This window comes from Cyprinus carpio, chromosome A14, assembly GCF_018340385.1.
Source record: "Cyprinus carpio isolate SPL01 chromosome A14, ASM1834038v1, whole genome shotgun sequence".
NCBI classification, from domain to species: Eukaryota; Metazoa; Chordata; class Actinopteri; order Cypriniformes; family Cyprinidae; genus Cyprinus; species Cyprinus carpio.
The window spans coordinates 7,128,634-7,142,827 of NC_056585.1; the positions used below are offsets into that span (position 1 = coordinate 7,128,634).

A 14,194-nucleotide genomic window follows, 5' to 3' on the forward strand; every position below is an offset into this window, starting at 1 on the left:
ACAATTTTATTATTAAACAGTAAAAATGAAAGACTAAATAAGATGCAAGAAAACATTGAACAGATCTGACACATGTCCTATTTTCTTTCAACTCTTTAGTCATTTAAGACTACGTCAACATGGTAACTTGCCAAAACCGCACATGTTGACATAATTGTGTGTGTTTTTGTGCATTGAAGCGCTACTGGTGAGCTGTCTAAAGCAGCTTAGCGTATGCGTACAGCTGAACGCGTAGCCTTTCAAACTATACTTCACTGCACCATTTAGGTGGCGTAACCCCAGGTATGTGTCGCCGCATTCTCAGATTATGAAGAATAAAGAAGGGAAAAGTTCATCTTCCGAAATGAAGCAGCAAAATCTTCTCAGGTAAAAGTTATTATAACCGTGTCTAGGGACAAGCTGGCCATCACACTGCTCTGACCTTATCAGTCCGTTTGTTTCCTATTATTCTTTTTTGTTCTTGTAGCTTATGACAGAACAGCTAGTCATGATGATCTTGTCTTCGGACAAGATTATTTTATTTGCTTATGTCAGAAACAGTGAATCTCTTTTAAAAACTGGCTGTTGTTTTCACTTCATTGCATTGTTATAATTCATAAAAGTTGTATTCGCCAACTGGCGACTGATACTGTTACATGGACTTGACAACATTAATACTCACATTTGGCCCTTGGCGAGTGTTAATTTTCGGCCCTGCCTGCAACCATTAGCTGAAAAAACGTAACGGTTAAAGCTAATGCTTTCAGTCTGACAATCAGTTACGCTTTATTTATACAGACGCTCTGATCTCCCTATAGTAAGACAATCTCTGGTCCTCACTGCAGTACAGTTGGATCCAGATCCAACTCCTCCCACCTGACATATACCTAAACCTACCCGTCTCCACCCCATAATCTCTAAACCCACCCATCTCCACCCCTAAACCCACTAATTTCCACCTGTAGATGTGGATCCACCATGCCCCCTGGCTCTTGTGTTCCGCAGTGAGGGCCTACTGCATTCTGAAGCTCAAGCTCAAATCGGAAATATAACATCTAAGGATCACTGATCCTGGACCAGTAAAAGTGATGCAACCGCCACTAAAACCCCGTAACTCCATTGGTTGTTCAATCTGTCAGTCAAACCTCATTATTCCTCCCACCTCTCTCGTGAATGAAGTGTGGCGTGCAGTTTGGAGTATTTTAGCTTGTTTGCAGTCTGACAGTAAATAAAAGAACTGTTGAATAAATACAGCGTTTTCTTTACTGAAGAAACACTATATTTATAAAGGCTAATTTTTTTTTTTTTTTTTTTTTTTGTATTTGAGGAGCGGAGAAGAGTGTCTTAGGCCAGCATTTGTTGTTGAGTCACAGCCAAATAGCTTGTGCGAAGAGCGTATTCTTTTATGATATGATATTTTGGCCAAATAACAGACAAAACTGAGCCCCCACATAGTGACAGAAACCTGTATAACCTGCAAGTTCATGAAAACCCAAATGTGATGCATGCACTGCCTTTGATGTGGCAGTAATGTCGGGAAAAAAAAAAAACATTCCCTGGTCAAAAACTTTGTACTTGATTTTTGGTGAAATGGTAATAATATAATGACACATGCAACTATACATCTATATGGTACCACTATACAATAAGATTTCATTTGTTAATTTTAGCTAATGTATTAACTAACATGAGCATACAATGAGCAATACATTTAATCTTTGTTAATGTTAGTTAATGAAAATCCAGTCATTCATTGGTAGTTTATGTTTGTTCACAGTGCATTAACAAATGTTAACAAACATAACTTTTGATGTTAATAATGCATTAGTAAATGTTGAGGTTAACATTAATAAATGCCGCAGAAGTATTGTTCATTCTTCATTCATGTTAACTACACTAGTTAACTAATGTTAAATAATGAACCTTATTGTGAAGTGTTACCATTTATATAAATGTATCTGTATAGCCTACAATAAAGCCACAATACCAACTACCAATAGGACGTTTCTGACCAAAAGCAAAAATTTATTTTGCCTATATGTCACAATATGAGGTAAATCCGGCCTTGTACATGATACTGGTTTTTGTTGCCAAACTGGTTTGGAACAGTAGTTGAATAAACAATTAAACCGAACTATTATGCCTGTCTATCTGTTTGACTTGAAGCTTTATTGATTACTTAGAGAGCATTGACTTGGTATGATGTTTGGTTCAATATGGAATTTTTTTTTTTTTTTAAATAGCTTAGATGTACTGTAGTAAACTACTTTTGCCATGTTGCTGTAGCTTAGCTTGCTACATTTCCCACGGCTGTAGCTTTAGTGTACAAACCCGATTCCAAAAAAGTTGGGACACTGTACAAATTATGAGTAAAAAAGGAATGGAATAATTTACAAATCTCATAAACTCATATATATATATATTTTTTCACAATAGAATATAGATAACATATCAAATGTTGAAAGTGAGACATTTTGAAATGTCATGCCAAATATTGGTTCATTTTGGATTTCATAATAGCTACACATTCCAAAAAAGTTGGGACAGGTAGCAATAAGAGGCCAGAAAAGTTAAATGTACATATAAGGAACAGCTGGAGGACCAATTTGCAACTTATTAGGCCACTTGGCAACATGATTGGGTATAAAAAGAGCCTCTCAGAGTGGCAGTGTCTCTCAGAAGTCAAGATGGGCAGAGGATCAATTCCCCCAATGCTGTGGCAAAAAATAGTGGAGCAATATCAGAAAGGAGTTTCTCAGAGAAAAATTGCAAAGAGTTTGAAGTTATCATCATCTACAGTGCATAATATCATCCAAAGATTCAGAGAATTTGGAACAATCTCTGTGCGTAAGGGTCAAGGCCAGAAAACCATACTGGATGCCCAAGATCTTCGGGCCCTTAGACGGCACTGCATCACATACAGGAATGCTACTGTAATGGAAATCACAACATGGCCTCAGGACAACCCAAGTTGTTATCAGCGCTCAGTTCAGAAGCCTGCATCTCTGATGGTATGGGGTTTCATGAGTGCGTATGGCATGGGCAGCTTATAAATCTGGAAAGGCACCATCAGTGCTGAAAGGTATATCCAAGTTCTAGAACAACATATGCTCCCATCAAGACGTTGTCTCTTTCAGGGAAGACCTTGCATTTTCCAACATGACAATGCCAGACCACATACTGCATCAATTACAGACATCGTGGCTGCGTAGAAGAAGGATCCGGGTACTGAAATGGCCAGCCTGCAGTCCAGATCTTTCACCCATAGAAAACATTTGGCACATCATAAAGAGGAAGATGCAACAAAGAAGACCTAAGACATTTGAGCAACTAGAAGCCTGTATTAGACAAGAATGGGACAACATTCCTATTCCTAAACTTGAGCAACTTGTCTCCTCAGTCCCCAGACGTTTGCAGACTGTTATAAAAAGAAGAGGGGATGCCACACAGTGGTGAATATGGCCTTGTCCCAACTTTTTTGAGATGTGTTGATGCCATGAAATTTAAAATAAACATATTTTTCCCTTAAAAAGATAAATTTTCTCAGTTTAAACATTTGATATGTCATCTATGTTGTATTCTGAATAAAATATTGAAATTTGAAACTTCCACGTCATTGAATTCTGTTTTTATTCACAATTTGTACAGTGTCCCAACTTTTTTGTAATCGGGTTTGTAGTAAAGCTTCATTTAATGATGTGTTAACTGCCAAAAAATATACTTTCTATATTACATAATATCTTTTTATGTCAAATTACTTTCTTTCTTTCTTACAAAATACAGAAACCTCATCAGAACGCCCCCAGACTATATAACTCCAACATCACTGGAAACAAAAAAAAAAAAAAAAACTGCACAGCCAAAAATGTAATCTCTGAGTACAATCAACTAAAACAATTTGAGAAGCAGTCTCATTACTTTGCTCAGTCATTCATAAACATTGGTTTGCTTCATTGTCACATTGTAAACAGCAATTACCTAAATTATTGATTGATAACCTGACAGCACATCAGCTGAACAAGAAAGCATTTTATGATTGTAAGAAGCAAAACACAAATCCATTTTCTCAGCTTTTCAATGGCAGTGTGGCACTCATATGAAATAGACAATAACTAAGATTAATAAATAAATAACTAAATAAATGCAACTCAAAGCAGGCACTTCTTCCCAAACATTCCTCTTCCCCATTGGCTGTCCAAGTGAATTTACAGTAAACTGGTGCTCTTTGGGCTGACATTTGATCAAACAAACAGTCAGATCTTTGGCAGAAAGACATGGCTAGGGCCTTGTTTCCTTGAATGCAAGCTAGTAACAAGAAAATAATAAATGATTTTGTGTTGAAAGTTTGTTTGTGTTTCAAGCCTGCTGTGTGAATGTGGGCTGCTGTGCTCTGTTCTTAATGAAGGTTTACAGGGAGAGACATGTGACGCTGCTTCAGCCTTGAAGGAACATCGCTTCCCTTAAATAGATTCACCTTAAAAGACATCTACTCCCATGTGACAAAATTAAATTAATATGCACTGATTTTATATAGAGCAACCAGCATGAAAAGCAAGGCGAAAAATGAAATCTTGAAACATGTTTCATGGAGTTTAACGAAATCAGTTACAGGAATCTTTATTACACATATTTCCAATCCAGTATCACATTAAAGCCAAGTGAACCAAGAAATTATACTAGGAACCTATTATGCATGCTACAAGGTAAGGCAATTTTTGAGAATAATATACTGTTCCTTATTCTGTGAAAGATGGTGAATACACTGTGTACTTCAATTTTTCATGTGAAGGAACGAGCCAGTGAATAATTACTCGCAAGCATCACTATTACTATTGCCCGTACTTACAGTATAAGGGCCTGTAACACACCTTAGCAACCACAAAGCAATGCATTTTTTTTATTCTGTTGTAATTGCTCCAATCTAACATCCTTTCTGCATTCTTGATTTGCTGTTTAACAAATCTCAGATTTTTAATGGCACAAGGGTAAAAGCAAGACACTTAGAAATGATTGTGATGGGTTTAGCACATGCTGTCATCTAAACACACTCGGCACCACAACGATTTGAAGATTTTATCCAACATGCTTCAGATCTTTTATGCCGCTTTTGAAATGCAAAATGGAAAGTGTAGCTGTCATGTTTGGAGAGTAATGGGAAATACTTCTTCACTGGAGTTTTTTATTTATTTATTTATTTTTTACAGTTTCTCAGTGGAGTCAGGAGCAGAAAAAAATCTACTATTCTAACATAAAAGAAGGCACATTTGTGTATTACATTTTTCAACATGAAATGTTGTCATGGATACCTGTAATTAAAAGCGCTGACATTTACACAAATACAATTACTATACTACAGAGTGTGTGCTCTTGTATCAAGCTAATAATTATCAACCAACAGTCAATCCAATAGGTCACAAGAACTTTTAAGAACAGATGTAAAAGTAACTCTTTTGAAGAATCTATGAAAAATGTAAGATGCTGTGCTGCATCAAATTGACACTCACACACTGTATAAAAACAGTAACCTAAAAATAGATGACATCTAAATTATTTGGTTTTATAAGTCATTGCTGAATCAACCAAAATGCATTGATTTATACCAGCAAAACCGGTCAAAAGTTTGGGATCAGTGATCAGTTTTAATGTCTTTAAATGTCTCTGAATGGATGCATTTATTTGATCGAAACCTTATTAAAAATGTGCAATATTACATAGACAAATATTACACAATATAAACATATTGTGAAATGCAATTTATTCCTGTGATCAAAGCTGTATTTTCAGCATCATTACTCCAGTCTTCAGTGTCACATGGTCCTTCAGAAATCATTCTGATTTGCTGCTCAAGAAACATTTCTGATTATTATGAGTGTTGTAAACAGTTGTGCTGCTTCATATTTATTATTATTATTTATTTTTTTTAAACTGTGATCCATTTTATTTTTCAGGATTATTTGATGAATGGAAAGCTAAAAGAACAACATTTACTTGAAATTGAATTCTTTTTAACATTATTAATGTCTTTACTGACACTTTTGATAAATTTAATGCATCCTTAATTAATAGAAGTATTAATTTATTATTTTTTTCATACTTACCTCAAGCCTTTGAATGGTAGTATATCAAGGTTTCCATAAAAATATGAAGCAGCACAGCTGTATTTAACATTAATAACAATCAGCAAATCAGCATATTAAAATGATTTCCGAAGGTTTGCGAAATGATTACGAATGATTTACAATATGTTAACATAGATAATAGTTAATTTAAATTGTAGTAACATTTCACTTTTATTTATTTATTTTTTACTATGTTTTTGATCAAATAAAAACATCCTTGGAGAGCAGAAGAGACTTTCAAAGACAGTAAAAAAATCGTACCATTCCCAAACTTTTGACCGGTATACTTGAGGTAATGGTTGCAGGCTACCACTTTTTACCCCTTTGCTTAAAACATGTAATCAAAAATCGGTTAATATTAATGTTAACAAATAAATATATTGTTAACCAATAGTCATACAGTAACTAGATTAATAAGCATTATTTTAGCACATCAACACTGATGTTTGGCTTTATTCTTTTATGAAACATCCACTTTCAAGATCCATTATATTCCAAATGGATAATATGAAATCCCACTTTTTTTCTTTTTTTTCTCTTGTCGATGCCCTGTTTTGTGTAAAATCATGATGCCAGCTAACAGTTTGTACCATGTTTAAAAATGACACTGGCATTAAAAGGTGATAATGAATCAGATGTTACAGACAGTCTTGAATCATTTTCTCAATGCTTTTTAAAGAGACTCTCAGGACTACTGTGTCCCTTTATTTATTTGGATTTGTAAAATCCAGCTTCCTTCTCTCCCAGCCCTGTGCTTCCTCAATGCAGGGACATGTAGCCTACTGTTGCTAGAACAATCTTATCTATTATTTATTCCCTCATTTTCTTAACACCTGTGCTCTTAACAATGCAGACACTTCATTAGTATGTGATCGCGCTCAACATTACATGGAGATTCGCGCCTACTTTACCACAATCCCACCTGGACACGTCCAGTTTGATTGGTTGTCTATGTGTAGATCTTTTAATTTTTTTTTTTTTTTTTTTTTTTTTTGCCTCTTCACCCAATGAAAGTGCAGTGAATCAATATGAGGTCTATTTTTTAATAAGATGATACTGCAGAGGTTAGGGAAAGGTTTACATATCCACACGGGTGCTGAGGATCAGATCAGCATGAAAGTGTGTGAATGAGTAAAGCAACTGGTGGAGAGCTTCACTGAATGTGCTAAATAAGTGAAAATATTCAGTTCTGAGGGCTTGCTGGGTATCATGGTCAGATGCACAAAAAAAATACAGCAAACATACTTAATATGCTTATATAATAATGCATATGATCATACTTATACTGTATACAGTACTGTGAAGTGATGACAAATGTACTTTTGCTTGTTCTGACATCTATAGGCCTTGCCTGTTAACAAAAATCATATAAAATGGTTTGTATATATAAAGGCCAGTCTGATAAATCTGCTGATGTACGGAGGTGTTTCTAAGTTGAATGAAACCGATTTAGTAATCAGTAATTCAATGACCTATTCATAAAGTCACTTGCTTTGATCCTGAATGAATGAGCTTTTTTAAATGAACCAACTGAATGAATGAATCAGTGACTCATTTAGTGATATGCCACCACCTACTGACATTTTACTTTCATATTTAGTGTATCATTTCTTTGACAAAACTTCATATTTCTATATTCACTCTCTTTTTATATATATATATATATAAAAAGCTAATATCATAACATTATTTATGCAGTTGTAACTGCTGTGTAAATGCATTCATGGCATCTCTGAGCTGCATTAAACAGTCTGTGTAAATATATCTAAATGCCACTTCAGATGCAGGTTCTGTGCCACTTCTGCAGTGCAAAGATGTGTTTATGTATGCTGATTTGATGTGACTGATAACAGCCTTGTAACAGCCCTGTATTATTCTAAATGCATTTATTAAAATCATTTTTAGAATTAACATGAAAGACTTGGCACATATTTAAAAAAGTAAAAAAAAAAATTACCCTCATAAAGGTAAAATAAATAAATACATACTGAACATAATTAAAAATGGGACTGGAAATTTAAAATAAGGGGTCAAATATTTCTCCTTACTGAAATAGTTCATTTCTGTTGTTGTTTACAGGTTTAAGATTAATTTCCAGTTTTTATCCTGGCTTCACTGAATCATGCAACATGTCCTCCTTTTTAGTCTTATTGAAATGCCCACACAGTCATTTCCAAAAGCTACCATCAGCTCTTTACCAGTTGATAATTTTGTTTATACGTATATTCACCATCTGCCTCTTTAAATATCGATATTCGTCAACCACTATTTAAGAAAAAAAAAGGAAAAAAAAAAAAAAAAAAAAAAAAAAAAAACCTGAGATGAACAGTGAGTGTACAATGTCTAGTAGGTAATTACTTACTAATATTCCCTAAAACAAAATATTCTGTTTGTGTCCCTCCAATAATTACATGACAAATTGTAATCATTTATGTTGTGAAATAATTTATGCTATCTTTCTCAAACCTATTTGTACCTCTACAGTGCCAGGGTTATTCTGCGTTGCCAAGGGAACTTGCTTTTGAATTCAAAGTGATTTTGACTCAGAAATACCGACAGACTGTGCTCACAAAGCACTCCTATCACTGAATGCTCATCCTCTTATTGCAACACTTTCACTTGCAAATCAGACTGGACAAGCATGGGTGCCACAAAAGAACTGTCATAATTACAAAGGGATTCAATCACAAAAACATCAAAGCAGAAATAAAAAACAACTTGGCATGTACTAAGCAAGTGTATCGCTAAAGCCAACAACAGTGACTGAGGAGAAAAAAATAAATCAATCAAAAGCAAGAATTCTGATAAATATCAGAAGTTCCTCAGAGGAAAAAAACAAACAAACAAACAAACAAACAAACAAAAAAAACCTTCATGCATAGAAAAAAGTAACATCAGCCCAAAACTATGAAATTTTCTGCCAGTCCCTCCATGACCTCTCCGTCCTACTCAAACTCGAAAACCAGCTGAAAACACATCTTTTTGTGTTATGTTTCTCTATTCAACTGTATCTGTTCTGTCCTTGTATTTTTTCCAATTTTGTTTGTGACACTGTATGCCTTGCTTTCATTATAATTATTATCATTAATATTAAGCTGTTCAATACCAATAAATTTCATTTGAAGTCCACAGCGAGCCTTGATGTTAATAGGTTGTGCACAACTGAAAGCAGTAACTGGATCATTATTAGATTATGGGATAATGTATGGGGTAATAGAAACTCTTCACTGCAGAATAGCCTGTTATAGTGTTTCTCCACTTGTTCTATTGCAGAATTAAGCTGAAATCTATCAGAGTAGTGACTGGTCAATTACTGATGGACAAAGATGATAATTAACACAGTTCATAGAAATGTTCGCACAGAAATTCCAGCAGTTATATCACAGTCCAGTTCAGTCAGCGATATGAAGCAACACTGAGGTAAAAGCTCATAGTACTCACATGCATGGGTGACAGAGAAACTGTTGGAGGACTCCAGGTTATCTACGTTGTAATTGAGATGGAAGGGTTTCTCAGTCGTGTTCTGATTGGTGTTGTAGAGCTGCACAGCGAATCTGAAAGCGCTGTGTTCTTGTACGGTGGAACGCATGAAGAGCCCACCTTTAGGAAGACCAAACAGAAGTGATTCAGAGATGATGCACAGATTTAATGCATACAAAGACTATATGAATACTAAACACCTGGCTTAAATCAGCACTGCATAGTGTCAGATCCATTTAGACACATTTACGGATGTGTTCCAACATTGTTATACACGGACTAAATTCGATCTACTTCCATTCGTAGGAAGGAACTTTCTCTTAAGTTTATGAAAAGCGATTGATAGCTGACATGCATGCGGAGTGGAAACCTAAACATTTTTGCATAATTATACTCATAATAATTTTATTATTTATGGCAATTCTGTTTGGTATCATTTGCGATGATTCCTTAGATTGCGTTAGTGCACTTAATACAACGGACTACATATATAACCTACACATGCATATACATCGAAATCAGACATCGGCACACAAAGCCTAGCGATAAAAAGAAGTCAAGCATCTCCTGACGGACTTACCGATATTGATTTGATTGGGGAAGCCAGCGAGAGATGTGCCGAATAGCCATAATAAAAAAAGCAGCGCGCTTTGAGCCATTTTCTCTCCTGCCTCAAAAATCAAGCCTTAGAACACGAGCTGTTTGAGGAGAATCATAAACGCACAAATCCAGCCGTGAGTGAAGCGGAGCGACTCATGGAGAGCAATTCTTCTGCATGTGAGGAGAGAGACAGACTGAGAGAGAGGGAGAGGGACTGGTGCTGAAGATGGTCGAGGCGACTGCAGAGCATCACATTCAGAGTGAGTGCGAGCGGCTCCTCCAATTGGACCAGCAGGGCGATATTGATCAAACTTGAACTGACGTTGAAGAAGAAGGAGATTTGGTAACACTCTCTATGAAGCCTGTATATTTCATGCACGCGTTACAGAGGTTTTCGTGATGCATCATTGTACACGTTGTTAGATTTGTTCACGAATTAACAGACCCACATTTATATTGCATTGCAACACTTAAATGTTCATGTATAATAAAGCTAATACGTTTTACTATAAACGGTTATTATATCTGTCCATAAAACGTTGTAGCCGCAGTTATACCGCTTTTGTAACATAGTTGTAACATAAATAAATATACTCTATATTGTAACCAAATATAATTGCATTATAGGCCTAATATTTATCTATTCATATAATATACGTCATTCATTATAGTGCACATTGTAAGCAGACATTTTTTGTCTTCTTCCATAAATCATTTTAAGTACAGTTAATATATCTATAATGAGCTACGGTTGATATAATACTCATCGACTAATGTGTAAAAAATACAAAGTATTTTAACATGATGTAGCGCATGACTGGTCTTGTGTTATATTGCCTTTACTGTTTAAAGATATAGACATGAGGTAAGTAATGGAATGCATTCTACCTGTGGTTATTCTCACTATTCATGAGAGCATGCGTCTTGTTAAGAGACGTCATGAAAGAATCAAGCAGTACCAGTACAGGTGGAAACCCTGCGGCCTCAAGGCGACCGATATCATATTAAATGACCTCAGCAGCACCATGTCAAGGGTTCGTGGAGTTTATTCAACGCATGCACTTATCTTAATTAAAACGCAACGTTTGATATGTGACAGGCAGCCTTTTGATGTCTTTAGGTGTGTGCATTTATTTGTTAACACTCAGTCTAATTAGCTATGTCGCCAGTGCGCTCTCGCGAACAGAATCCGTTGAATATAAGACAGCGTTCAATGCAGATGGGGTGTCACGTGGAAGGAAGACTGTATGACATTGTTTAGGAAGGCGCTGACGCGTAACATGAAGCCCTTTGAGCACCATCGATCGCTTTGTTAGGAATCGTTCACCGTAGAGTCACACTTTGAAGCGATTGGATTAACAACGGCATGAAGTAAAGCAGTCATGCTACCTTCTGGGTTTAAAGAGCGAAAACGGCTTCTAAAAGTGTTTTTGAATGTTGAGGCTTGGGCACGCCGCGTTTAAACGCGACACAAACGCGCAAAGAACAGAGAGACCAACACAATGGTCATTTGATGCGTGTAAGCACTGATCGCCATTTATTACAGATCAGTGATCAGTTTTTTGAACACAGTGGAACGTTGTCTTTTCAAAAAGTTTGTAATTCGGCACATTACATTTAAACGCAACACATAACAGAAAAAAAAAAAAATTATTAAAGGTCGGTGTTAGGTAAACGTCCATTTGAGTAACGATATGTCATTGTCTTTTCATGATCCTGTCTCTATCTCTCTCCTTTTCTCTCTCTGTCTCCCCCTGCTGGTTTCTCCTCTCCTGTCTCCCCCGCTCTTCGCTTCTGTGTCACAGCTGACTTCACTTCTCATTTAAGATAATTTCCCCTCCACCTGCTTCTCATATTGCCTTGTTATCTGGGCTACTTCTACCCTCTCGTTCTCGTCTCTTTGTCAATTGTTACCCTCCGAATGAAGCATTGGTCATTGGCGTCCTTCACTTAGAGTTGGTCTTGTCCTGTCCAGTCCGGTCCGGTCTAGTCGGGGGTGGGTTTTGTTAACCACTATCACTGCCCGAATTTCTCTGTGCTCACCATTTGCACCCCACAGAACCTTACCTGCTATCCAACGCCGCGGCCTCCGCGCTCTGCGAGCTCCAGTCTCCGGTTCTCCCCTGAGCCCAGTCAAGCCTCCGCCTCGCCAGCCCTGCTGGTCGTTCCAGCCACAGAGGTCTCTCCTGAGTTATTTATACTACCCAGCCTACGGGTCTTCCTCTGTTCTCATCTTTTGTACTCCTTGGTTGGATTTTACCTGTGGCTTTCCTTTGTTTAATTAAAGACTGTCATTTTGCCCTCGCATTTGAGTCCTCTCTCTTCAATACTCATCACACGATTAATAAAGATTGATGACGGAGTGGAAGAATGAATGCTGTGTTGAATACTTTGTGAACGCTATAAAACAGTATTTAACAGTGTTTGCTGAATAGTGTTAATGAGTTAGGTGAATAATGAATGTAGACTCAGCACAGGGACCTAATTGCATTTTGTTATGATGACCCTTTTATATTGCAGCTATTATTGAGTCGGGCTGCTGTCCATGGTTCTGAACACATTCAACTCCAGTCAAATGATATGTAATTAGATGATGTGGAAAGATTGCCCTGGAGTATACTTTATATTACAGTGTTCAATACTGTGTGTTTACATCAGTGAGTGCTTTGTAAGTTTTTGTACTGTGTAACTTCACGTAACTTTGCCCTGTCGCAACCAATCAATACACAATATAAAATTAGAATTACACATTAATCTATAACACATAATTTCAACACAATTCAACATCTGTAATAACATTATTTGAGATTTTTTTTGAGATTTTTAACTAAGGCACACATAGCCTTGCATTGTCTGTCCTCCGTGTATTTTAACCAATCGGAAGAACATTTCAAGGATGACAGTTCCATTTACTGTGGGCTGCAAAGCTCTACCAAAATTGAGTTTTTAATTGCATTGCAAGACAGACAAGGCTTAGCTATGGATACTAAAATTGGCTTGCGCCCCCAGTGCAGCATTGCAAAGGGAAACGTCATTGCAAGTTCCCTTCAACAGCAATCCTGCAATCACCAGCAAAACTGCTCATCAAAATAAGTAATAAAGAAGATGTAGTAGTTCATTTCAAAGCATTCTGTTTTTAGTCTTGTGAGATTTTAGTTCCATTTCATCTCTTAAATCCACATAGAGTGTTTGAAAATGGTTCATGAAATCTGATAATAATAAATAATAATAATAATAATAATAATAAAGACAGTATGTAGAGATTCTATACGCTTTGTAAAATCTTTGAAATGTCTTAAGTTCAGTTCAGGTTTCAGATTCTGTTGGTCATTTATTCAATGTGATTCATATGACAGGTAACATCAAATGCATCTTTGCAATCGTCTGTGGTTAGGCAATATGAAGTGAGTTTCATGAAGGTGAGTGTCCACAGCTATATACCATACTCTTCCCTGCATTAATGTGTCAGTGTGGAGGAGCAAATGAAACCCCGGCATTGATTTTTCTGAGACTGTTATCATTTATGACAATATTGTTATCTACTTATAAGCACTTAGGTCATTCACCTTACCATCATCATCATATAAAAACGGATCCCATAATCCTTAAACGTTACAGTTTCATTGCTGCACCAAGGCAATAAAAGCAATTTATTAGCTCTGAAGATATAAATAAGCATGTTTTATAAATTATTTACAGACTGATGAAATAATAATAATAAAAAAATGTTCTGTCAATCTTGAATGATAAAAACAACTGGAAGGTAGTCAACTAGAAATTGATCTTATTTGCATAGCGCTTTTCTCGATATATATTATTTCAAAGCAGCTTCACAGAAATAGGGAAGTGAATATATTGAATATTGGCTAGTTTACAATTGGTGATGTTATAAATGATCAACCAGCTGAGATTTTTTGCTTTATGTGAGTGTTGTCGCTGGTAAAGTTTTATATGTGTTTTTTTTTATGTGTATTATTGTCAATTAAAGTATTGTGCCATTGCTTGTAAAAAAGTGA

At 36.1% G+C, this 14,194-nt stretch overlaps 1 protein-coding gene across 6 annotated transcripts in view; it reads right to left on the bottom strand.

Annotated features, from left to right (window-relative positions):
* LOC109101715 (glutamate receptor 3) overlaps window positions 1–10,547 on the bottom strand; it is a 110,104-nt gene extending 99,557 nt beyond the window's left edge. For 4 of the 6 annotated variants that reach the window (XR_006161605.1, XR_006161606.1, XM_042769819.1 and 1 more), the window contains exons 1-2: window positions 10,159–10,540; window positions 9,540–9,698 (exon numbers count right to left, since the gene is read on the bottom strand). Coding sequence is in view for 4 of the 6 variants with exons in the window: in XM_042769819.1 (XP_042625753.1) it covers window positions 9,540–9,698; window positions 10,159–10,237 (238 nt within the window). In the remaining 2 variants the exon portion in view is untranslated. Of the gene's footprint in view, window positions 1–9,539; window positions 9,699–10,158 lie in introns of all 6 variants that reach the window. The other 2 variants (XM_042769816.1, XM_042769817.1) reach the window with 2 other exon arrangements.
* Window positions 10,548–14,194: the final 3,647 nt, after the last annotated feature.